Below are 11,652 nucleotides of genomic sequence, written 5' to 3' on the forward strand. Positions count from 1 at the left end.
TGGTGAATAAAAGAAGAAATGAGGACTTTATGGAGCTGCTGAGGATCCCTCTCTGCTGTCCTTCAACAGCCAGAGTATTTTTCCTTTGTGTTATTGTCTTACTAAATGAAATTGTCTGAACTGTGTTAGCTTCCAGCCCCTTTCTGCTCCCAGAGACAACTTAGAATCCATGAGAAAAGATGAAATTGGAGCCCAGAATGATGAGGGCTCTGTACAGAATAGCTGTGACATGTAAGTCTATGCCGAGATGATAAAAGCAGGTACAACAAGCTTACAGGAGGGAGTGCCCATGAAAGATGACACTAGCTGTAATAAGACAATGTAGCTTTAAATCCTGAGGGAGTTCACAGCTCCATGCCTCCACATTGTTCCCTGAGATCACTTACATTTCCATTTTAAAGAAATAAATTTCATTTATCCTCACTTGTACCTTAATAAGTCATCATCAACTGACTATTTTTCTAGTAGGTATTGAGGTACCAGCAGTTTTTGAGGAAGAATTTGAAAGGGAAAATGGTTTATCTCTGTAGACCTGTTTGGGGATGGTGTTTGGAGCCTTGGGGAGAGGCAAAAGGAAGCAAAAATGATAACAGCAGAAGAAACAGAGGGGGCATTTGTTTTGGTTGCAGGGTAGAAGAGAAGTGATAATATGATGTTAGAAAAATCTGTTCTCTTCCCCCAAGTACAAAGAAAGATTAAAATTAAAAAATTAGCTTAGTAAAGTTACCTAGAATTAAAAATCACCTACTATTAATTAATTAATTGTTGCCCACTCTTCATTGCAGTGCTCTGAAACAAGTCCTGTTTTGACAGAAGAGTGCATGGGGGTCTCCTGCAGGGCTGAATTACCTCATTTGATTTCCAGACTCCTTGCCAAGATTGTGTGCTCTGCACTGGGTACCTGCTCCAGCAACAGGAAACTAATACATGTTTTCTTCACATCAGCTATGCTGACATCACTGGAGCTAGCAGAGATGCAGAGGATGATTCTGGCAGCTTTGCCTACCAGTTAATAGTGCTTCTTTTTTTGTATTACTTCAGGGAGATGTTGTTAGGCTGTTTCATGCAGAGCAGGAGAAGTTTCTGACCTGTGATGAATATGAGAAGAAACAGCATATTTTCCTTCGCACTACGTTACGTCAGTCAGCCACTTCTGCAACAAGTTCTAAAGCACTGTGGGAAATAGAGGTATTTCTTTCTTTTTTATAAATATTTTAGGACCTGAAGGGCGGGGTTCAGTAAAAATACTTCACCACAACATGAATCATTCATAGCCTCTTGATATCATCATGCACCTCCCCGTACCTATTATTATTTTATGAAGCTGTTTGTGTAGGATGAGCACTGAAGAGATTCTTTATTGGTCTACATGTGTAGAGAGGGGATGTTTTCTTACTAGATTTACCTGCACTAAAGTGATGAAGAGTCAAATTCAGACTTGATGCAAATGTGATTTTATCAGAGCCAGTCAGATGACACTCATGTATCCTCAGTTCTGAGTGTTTGTATTTGACTTCACCTGCAATATAGAAAATTGAAATTCATGACTGACAAGAAGTATCAAAAAAGTGATCAAATCCATTCTTGCGCAGCAAGGCACAGCAGTATCTGTTTAAAGTTAGGTTGAATAGATCTGTTGTTGCTAAATGGGGGCGATTTTGAGAAGATGGCTAGCAAGTATATTTTTGTTTAACTGAGGAATGTTGGAAACTGGTGTGTCTCAAACCCTTACCTTGTTACTACAGCAATGTAATTCCTATATCCAAAAGTTTTTGTGCTGAGCAAACTTTGTGCATTTAAAACAGAGCTCTTTGCTCTGGCAAATGGTTGAGTTTTGTCCGGGTAAGGGCCATATAGAATATATTGCACTTGTAGTTATTTGAGATTACTCCTTAAGAAAGGCAGGCACTGCTAGGTTTGAAGGTAGCAAATGACCTATAGCTCAGTCAAGGAGGAAAAGAAACAACCTGGAACATTTCAAATGATGTGGGGATATTTTATCACTTGAACAAAATTTTATCAGAAGCCTCTAGTGCTGTCAAAAATAGAGCTGGTGTAAGTGGTGGAAGCATGTAAGAGGGCTTGAATTTTGCTTGTAAGTTGTGCCTACGTAAGTGTAGAGCAGTTCCACTTTCTAGAGCTCCAGATTCACTTTGTCATTTTAAGGCAAAATTTGGCTCATCATATTTTCAGGGAATAGATTAATGAAAACTTGGAATGTAATAGGAGGAATATTTCCTGAAACCTGGCAAAAAAGTAGTTTTAGTAGTTGTGAGCTCTGGTGGGCCTAGAGTGAGCAGAGAATTCCTCTCTGTGGTAGGCTATTTGTAATTATGTAGTTTACATATTTGTATTTGGAATGAGCTGTAAGAGATGTCAGCGATCTAAGAATGATTTTGAGGAGCACAATAAAAATTCATTCTTCTTCTTTTAGGTTGTCCATCACGACCCTTGCCGGGGAGGGGCAGGACAGTGGAACAGCTTGTTTAGATTTAAGCATTTGGCAACTGGAAACTACTTAGCTGCAGAGGTAAGAATGTCACTTAAACAAGAGGTCATGTGCTTGCTAAGCAAATACTATTCATGTCCTGCTAATTCAGAAGTGCCATAGTAGGTAGGTCCATGATGTAGGTCTCCGACAAGGTCACACATCAGCTCTGAATGGGGAGCACTGGACGTGCACTGCTGTGTCATGCTGTGTTCCTACAGCCAGGATTTGCAAGGAAAGTTTTCTGAGCTACAGGACATTAGTAGGTGAGTTCAAGGCAGCATCTAACCACCTTCATTTCAATGGTGCTGTTGCATCTTGAATCTGCTGTTGTCATGGCAGCCAGGGCAAGCAAGACTGTTAAATATCTACCATATTTACATTGAAAATCCTTTAATTCCTTTATCACTCTGCTCTTGTTTGCCCTTGATTTTTGGAGCAGTGTTGTTATCAGTTAAGTATTCTTCCTTTCTGGCTCAGGCAGCCATATATATAAAGGTTTTAGAGTGAAACTGAATGCAAGGTAAACATTGAGGTTGATCAGAGAATTCTGTGTGCAAGCACTAGAACAGATTCTCTAAACTGCTCTAATTTGAGAGTTGTCAATACCTTTGTCCCTTCAGACTATACTTCTTGAAAAAATGTTTCTAGAGTGCTGACTACAGTTTATTGATCTCTACCAGCCAGCATGTGGTCCAAGGCATCTCTGCATTCTGTAGAAATTTGAGGAAGGAGAAACTTGTATATTGTTATCATGACTATTTGTGTCATGCTAGCGTGTTGTGATTATAAGCAGGTTGTAGTGTTCTGCTATTGTACTCTTGTCTTTTGACTGCAGTTTTAATAAGCAAAGATCTGAGGAAGCCTTTGCCCTTTTTAGTGGAACAGAAGGTCCAAGAAGAGAAGGAAGATCTTGCAACTCGTCTGGTTATTATCTGGCACTTTGTTAAGGCAAAACAGTGTTGTGATGCCCTGGAAGAGCAGCTTAATATCTTTTATGACCTATAATTGTCCTTTAGAATAGAACAGGGCTCTTGACAAGCTGGAATAGAGCTGGTAATACCAAGTTTATGAAATGAGAAAGCTGTGGGTTTTTCTCTCCATGTAAGAGGTTGTGAACCTTTTAAGTCATATCTAATCCATATTAGAACTGGCCTGTGTCCAAGTTACACTGATGGAAAGAAAAGCAGGTTTTTTTTTTCCACTGCTTTAGTTAAATCTGTGCAGGATTGTTTCTTTTGACTTACGCTTGGAAACAGGAGTGTGAAAATTTAGAAGAGGCAGTTATGACTATGTTCGGGAATCCCTGAATAAAAAGAGTTGCTTTAGGTGGCTTGAGTTATGTTTACAGCAGTGCAACTTCTGTATGCAGGCAACTCCTTAGTATTCCTAGGGTGCTGCTGTTGCTTTCCAGCTCCTCTCACAGCCTGCACTGATTTCGGAGTAAGAGCAAGTAGGAGCTATCAAACCTTTACTTACTTCTGAGTATGTCAAAACCAGTGTCAAAACATAAACAGTGGGCCCCAAGGACCTATACTGTGGTATTACTTGCTGTCTAAGGCTGAACATAATTTGGATCTTTTAATTTGTTTTAGTACTATATCACGGTGTAAGTTAGAAACCTGATAGGCCTGAGTGGCAAAGAGCATCATCCCTTTAAGGGCAGTGAACCAACATGCCTTGACTGCTCTGCTCTGTGGTGCTGTCTCCATACTGCAACAATGCTTTGGCTTGGCTGAAGCCAGCTGGCTTTATTGTGTAGTTAATACTGGCTGATAATTGCTAATTTTCAAGAGGCAGCTAGTAATCCCACCTAAGAGATGGTTCCATTTCCCTCTCTGCTCACAGAGAGAGATACTTCTAATAGAAAGATTTTATTCAGGCTAGCTGGGCTGATGGATGTCAGGAAAGGCATCAAGCACTCTGACTGATGGACCATCCCTCATCCACTCAGGGATTTTCAAGAGAAAATCACTCTCTTCAGGTGAAGATGTGTCACACTACACTGGAAGTCAGACCTGAGTTTAGGTCCTTTCTGCCTCTGGAAAGGAAATCCCCATCAGGAAGACTGGTCATATCGAGAGTACAGTTGGCACAGTAGAGTGAATGTTGGAGGAGCTTGTGGGTTGAACAGAGGAGATATGCTGTGACTGTTGGGCAGCATTAGCTACTGTGTTGAGGAAGTGTAAAATCCCTGCTAGTGGAGATATTAAAGGTACTGCTGGAATAAGTACACCTAATGTGTATGAGCTGACTTGAAATCAACTGGGCAAAGCTTACTAAACACTTACCTGTGATCCTGCAGCATAAGATTACTCATGGTGTGGATTATCAGCAGTGTCACACATTACTGTGACCTGCTTTTATTTGAGCTTCCATAACAAAGGTATCTAGAGTGGGATAATAAATACAAATGCATAAACAAAATTCGTGAATTGTAAAATGGTTTGGGGTGGTGGGAACCTTAAAGATCATCTAGTTCCAACCCTCCCACCATGGACAGGGACATCTCCCGCTAGACCAGGTTGCAGAAGTCCCCATCCAACCGGGTCTTGAATACATCCAGTGATGGAGCATCTACAGCTTCCCTGGGCAACCTGCTCCAGTGTCTCACCACCCTCATAGTAAAGAAGTTCTTTACATCTAATCTAAATCTACTCTCGTCCTGTCCCTAGAAGCCCTTGTAAAAAGTCCCTCCCCAGCTTTCTTGTAGGCTTCCTTCAGGTACTGGAATGCTGCAAGAAGGTCTCCTCGGAGCCTTCTCTTCTCCAGGCTGAACAACCTCAGCTGTCTCAGGCTGTGCTTGGAGGAGAGGTGTTCCAGCCCTCTGGTCCTCTTCATGACCCTCTGGACCCATTCCAACAGGTCCATGTCCTTCTTGTGTTGGGGGCTCCAGAGCTGGATGCAGTACTGCAGGTGGGGTCTCACAAGAGCAGAGTAGAGGGGGAGAATCACCTCCCTTGACCTGCTGGCCACGCCTCTTTTGATGCAGCCCAGGATCTGGTTGGCTTTCTGGGCTGCACTCACATGTTTTTGGCTCATGTTGAGCTTTTCATCAACCAGCACCCCCAGGACTGTTTCTCCTCAGGTCTACTCTCAATCCATACTGTGCCCAGGCTGTATTTGTGCCTGGGGTTTCCCTCACCCAGGTGCAGGATCTTGCACTTGGCCTTGCTGAACCTGATGAGGTTGGCATGGCCCCATCTCTCAAGCCTGTCAGGGTCCTTCTGGATAGCATCCCTCCCTTCCTTCCAGTGTATTGACTGCTCCACACAGCTTGGTGCCATCTGCAGACTTGCTGAGGGTGCGCTCAGTTCCACTGTCCATGTCACTGACAAAGGTGTTGGTACCAGTACTGCTCTCTGAGGAACACCACTCCCTTTTGGTCTCCACTTGGACATTGAACCATTGACTGCAACACTTTGAATGCAGCCATCAGCCAGTTCTTTATCCACTGAGCAGTCAGTTCATCCATCAAACCCATGTCTTTCCAATTCAGAGGCCAGGGTGTCATGCAGGACAGCATGGAACACTTTGCACAGCTCCAGGTAGATGACGTCAGTTGCTCTTGCCTTATCCACATTGAATCTTTTAAGCAGTCTGTTGCTGGCTAATGAGACAACTCCTGTCAGAGCTTGGAACTACTGTAAATCAGGATTGTTCACTGTTTATAATGATCTTTTCCTTACTTCATCCCATTGTAAATCAGCTTGATGCATAACATGGAGACTTCTGCAGTGGCATCTGGTTTGGCTTAAGTCTTAGACAATGAACAGAAGTGTCCTTCACCTGGCTGTCTCCTTTTGCTCCTCCACAGTTAGGTTTGCACCTTACATGAGCAGTGCTGTGCCTTGTTTTTCTCTGAGCTTCCTGTGCCAGACGTAACTGTTCTGTCTGGGTGACTCTGGGTCACTACTGAGCTATGTAGTGAAGAGATGCCACTGCAGCTTGGGAAGGTCAGAGGATGATGGGGGCACTAAGAAAATTCAAGACACTTGCCCTGGAGAATTCAGGAATTTAAACCTAATAAAGGTGCTTCAATACTACAGTAACTGAATTAAAAAAAAAAAAAAAGTGAGGCAGTACAGTTGTTGTGTAAAGAAATTGTGTGTGTGCTTGTAAATCTAATTATTATAAACTCGAGAAAATGAAGTTACTATGGGTAAGTCCTAAATTCCATGTTCCTAAGAATCATAATCAGTCTTCCAGCTTTTGTTACCTTTCAGACTGAGTCCTCTGATACCTCTGGCTTCTGACACAGCCTGAAGTAGTACCATTTCCTTTAATCCTCTTTTCACTTGGCATTGCTTAGGCTAATTTTCATTAATATGCTTTGAAGTTCTTTAAGATCTGCTTATACCATAAAGCAACCTGGACCCTATTACCAAACTATGCACTGAAGGTGGGCCATCCTGAAAGACACACTGCTAAAGAAGACCCAGGGGCAAACATTTCCTAATTGCATGTAGCTGCATTGTTATTCCCCTTCTACTGTGCACATCCTGAGGACATGGTCTGACAATGGCCAGTGGCTCAGACATTTCTAAAACACTGAAATACTAAGAAAAAGTGGAACCAAATACTCAGCTGAAACATTGATAAGAGAAATTCTTTTCTTTGGAGACAGTGGAATTTCTGCTGCTAGTGTCATGAGAGCTTGATTTTGTCCAAAAGAATTGAGCCAGATCCTTAGCAGGAGATCTAAGCCACCAGCTAACATCCAGGCTGCTGAGGTTTAATTCTCCTCTTCAGAGTCAGCAGTCTTTTAGAAAAAGTTCTGCAGAAGTTTCTTTTTTTAGCACTGGTTACTGCAAAATGACCCAAGCTATTTTGAAGTTTTATCTTTATAAAGAAAGGCTGCAAGGTTAGGTGAAAATTGAATGCTTCCAAATAACAAATATTTTTCTCAAGTTTAGTCTTTTCAGTGCATGTAGCACATGTAAAATTCACCCAAATCTATCTCTCTGTGTGTGGGAGTGAGCTGCAGTTGACCCGAGCAGCCTTTCAAATGCTGCAGGTTGGGACCACACAGCTGTGACTTTCTCATGAACACATCTAACCTTTTCAATATTCTAATCACCAGGATAAAAGTCTCTTTGAACTGAATATCAGCTGATTGATTGTACTCAGCCAAAACCTGCACCTTGAATATTGTTCTCCATGTGTATAGCAGCTCCAGTTCTGTGATTTCTAAATTGGATAATCTGTACTGAAACTATTAACACTTGGTGTATGAGGAGGTTAAACAGAAATACATGTGCCCATACATATATACACATAAAAGAGATACAGGGTAACTCTATAATTTCATGTTAAACTTCTCTGGTGAGATGGAAATTGCTGAAGTAATCACAAAATATATATGCAACTATCAAATCACATGCCAGTCTCAGATGCTGCAGTAGACAGTAGATAGCACTACACTGCTTGTGAAACATTGTGAACACATAATCACAGTGCAGAATTAATAAGGAAAACCTGTGGTAATTATGTTTTACTTAGCTGAATAGACTAAACTAGAGTTATTAGATATCTTGGCCAAGATATGGCAGTAAATCTAGGGAGGTAGTTTGTCTTTAACACTGAATTAACTCTACTGTACTAAATGAATTAAGATAATGCAGGTAAAATTGTTACTTTTGTTTAATATTTTGTTTAATCCCTTAGTGTTTACTTTCTGTGTTTTGATACAGTTGTGACCATAAACAAAGGTTCAAATTATTACTGTCAGCCAGGGCTTCCCTTCAGCTTCACGTTAGCCACCAGCCCCTTCTTGTTGGTGACCCTTCTTATGGTCCAGCATACCACCTTTTCTCATTAGAAGGAAATTGTCATCAATGCATTCCATGAACCTTCTGGATTTCTGGTGCCCTGCTGTGCTGTCCATCCAACAGATGTTAGGATGGTTGGAGTCCCCCACGAGGACAAGAGTTTGTGAATGCAAAGCTGGTCATACCTGTCTATGGAGGGCCTCATTTGCTTGGTTTTCCTCATCGTGTGGCCTGTCACTTGATTTGTATCATGGTGAAGACAGCTGAGTGCATATTCAAGTTAACAGTGATAGGAAATAATCCTCTCCTGCCTTCTGAATAGGACGTAGGACATAAGGCAGAGTAAAGAAGTGGAACTTGCTGCCAGAAAAGCAGAAAACAAAGTATTTAATGAGATGTTAAGAAAGTTTACATATTTGTATGAGTAATAGTATCCTCAGATTTAGCTCAGATAAAAAATATGCAGAAGGAAAATCAGTTCTTAAACTTGAGGTTCTAAAGCAGGAATAACTCCTTGGAGCCCTGGAGAAACTTTCTCTGTAGTTTTATAGTCTTCCTTTTCTTTCACCTTCTTCTGCAGCACTCCATTTTCCACAGCAGTTTAAGATGTTTTATTAAGGCAATTAAGATAGAATATTTGAAGGCCATAATTTAGGCCTTTTCATAGCTGGTCTTTAGAAATTGAACTACTGACTGAGATCTTTTGTGCTCAGGAAGCAAAAAGGGACCACTGTTTGCCAGTGTTATTTTTTAGGACGACATGGAAGCAAACCTTGGCAGAAAAACTCATTTATCCACTAATCATATAGCTCCTGCAGAGGAGGGGAGCATAGTGATCAGTGCCCTGTCATTCCTCCTGCCTGTACAAACAGTATGGGAAATTACTGGATAAAAATGGCCTTGTTTAACTGAGCTGTGCAGGTATCCTCTGCTCAAGGGTGACAGTTTGCAAACCAGAGAAGGTACCAGGAGATGGCAGCATCCACCAAGGTCTGCAGAAATCTGCTCACATATTTAATTTGTTGATACTGCAGGACCTCCTTACCTGGAGATTTCTTCAGAATCTTCCATTTGATTCATTTTTTCCCCAGTCTCTTCATTAAATGTTAATACAGCTTTCTGATTAGTTTCTCTCTGTTGGGCTCAGTGATTGAAGTTTTTTTGGAAGAAAAAGGGTTTGCCAAGGTGACAGGGTGAACTCAGCACCCTAAAACTTATTTCTGTTTTTCACTGTTTCATAGGAGTATGTTTTTTTTCTCTGTAAGGAGAAAAGGATAATTTACAGCTATTTGTGAAGAGATGGAAGAGATCCAGAGGCTAGAGGAGGAAGAGGATGGGTTACTGATTTACAGAGCCAGTCTAACCTGTTCTGAACACTTTGATGTGGCTTTTTAAAGTGACAGAGTTTAGAAGCTGTCCATTTAGCAAAACCTAGAGGTAGGCTTTCCAAGGTTTTTAAGAATCTTGAGAATGCAGCTGAATTTCCTGGCCTGGCTCGTTTGGACTTCGGTGGAAGTCAGGAACAACATCTGCGTCTGTCGGTGTGCAGATACCTTCAGCAGTCTGGATCTCAAAGGAAGGATATTTCTTCCCCCAGCCAACTAGTTTTGCAGCAGTGGTCTTTGAGGCTGTGTTCAGCTCAGCTTTTTCAGTCTTGTCTGAAATTGGCTGTGCTTGGCCCACATCTGTATGTGTACAAGCTTTAGGAGGAAGGGAAGTGTGAAGCCATTAGTGCAGCATTTGTTGTCATTTAGGCATTATAAGGACTCCTTCTGTTACTAAAAACACAACACCTCCTGGTGTTGCATTTTGATGTGTTCCACAACAGCAAATGTAGACATTTGTAGTGCATTTTTTTCCTTGTTATTTCAAGATTACTTAAGAAGCTTCTATTAAATTATATTAGTGCCACTTTATTTTTGCTGCTTTATGGAAGTTTAGAATGCTTCCCATGGGTTTTTATATTATTTTTATTTTTTAACAGTAGAAATTTCAGTAATGTCTCATTCAGTCATCCCTAGTTATTTCTGGGAGAACCACTGAAAGGTATATGGGATATTAATATTTAGAAGATAACTCTTGAAGAGATGAGGATGCTTTTTTGGCATGAAGCCACTGGAGCTCACACTGAGGTTATGGCCCAGCATTCAGGTTAGACTAAAGGACCTCATAGAAGTTTTTCCATCTTTTGCCTTTGCAAAATAGGATATGGCTGCATGGAACTGAGCACTAGGTGTTGGTGGGTAGTCAGGTTCACCACGCTTAGGTCACAGCAGAAGCAAAGGGATTTCCTAGTCACCAATCTCTCCTGGCCTGATGAAGCTACATGTTGTAGCAGCTCCAGCTTATGCTGCTGGTGTGAGACTTTTAAATCAGTGGTGATCTAGGCATACCCAAGCACTGTCCTACCATTGCTTATACAGCAGCTACAAATGCCATCAAGATAACCTATCCCTTCTGATAAAGCGAATAACTGGGACAGGAGGGTGCTGGAGCTGATTATAATTCCCGTTTTTTACTAGCAGGCAGTTCCCCCACGTAGGAACGTCTATCCCTGTCCACCTCACACTGCCTAAATCCTAAAATAAAAATCTTTTTAAGAATTTTTAAGCGTCCTTCAGCTGACGAGTGGCAGGAGCTTTGTGCTGGTGCTGTGAGGGTGCTGAGTGTGGTTTATTGAGGTAGAGCTGTGGCAAATCTCTCCCTCCAAAGTTAATAAGATGGCAAAAGTCCTTTGAATACCACTGAAGTCTTTGAAACTGTGCAAAAGTCCTTTGGATTTATCGAGAGCTAATCAGTGTGACATTAACAAAGCACAAAGCAAGCCTAATGAAGATGAAGAATTTGAATTTGAGAAGTGGATTTTTTTTTTTCTTTTGTGCTGATTTTTTTTCCCCCTGAAAGACCCTTGTTGATTGGGTAACAGGCTGTGTGTTAACAGGCTTGTTATCAAATTAAATGAGAAATGTTTACGTGTGTTGAATTAGATCCTTTTATTCTTTGTCTGTCAGAGTTTCCTTCATAAATTCAGGTTTTAACCTAGTTGTTAAAATGCTCATTTAGCTGAAATTGGGTAATCTAATTTTTTCCCTGATGAGATGTTTTAAATATCCTTTACCTAGTCAACAAAACTTGATTAAAATCAGCATGTGTTTCCCCAAACTGCTCTCTCTCTCCTCTTTAATTAAAAGTGTCCAAAAATAGCCTGTTTGAATACTTTCCATGCATTCCTCTGTCTAGGAAAGTACCATTTAGTGTAAAGGTGGAATGTCAAACTGTCCACAGCATGGACTGAGATTTACAATCCAGTTGTTGGACTGTAAAGCATGTCTTGCTACATGAAGATACAAAAGTAAAATTAAAATCGGGAATCACAGAATCACAGACCGTTAG

General features: G+C 41.1%; 1 protein-coding gene across 1 annotated transcript in view; it reads left to right on the plus strand.

The window, feature by feature from the left end:
• Positions 1-2,530, plus strand: part of LOC103769786 (inositol 1,4,5-trisphosphate receptor type 2-like) — a gene marked incomplete at both ends in the record, with an annotated part of 20,199 nt that extends 17,669 nt beyond the window's left edge. The window contains 2 exons of the mRNA XM_008937021.1: positions 1,042-1,188; positions 2,435-2,530. Coding sequence (XP_008935269.1) covers positions 1,042-1,188; positions 2,435-2,530 — 243 coding nt within the window. The remainder of the gene's footprint in view (positions 1-1,041; positions 1,189-2,434) is intronic.
• Positions 2,531-11,652: the final 9,122 nt, after the last annotated feature.

Source organism: Merops nubicus, unplaced genomic scaffold (assembly GCF_000691845.1).
Source record: "Merops nubicus isolate BGI_N331 unplaced genomic scaffold, ASM69184v1 scaffold14293, whole genome shotgun sequence".
NCBI classification, from domain to species: domain Eukaryota; kingdom Metazoa; phylum Chordata; class Aves; order Coraciiformes; family Meropidae; genus Merops; species Merops nubicus.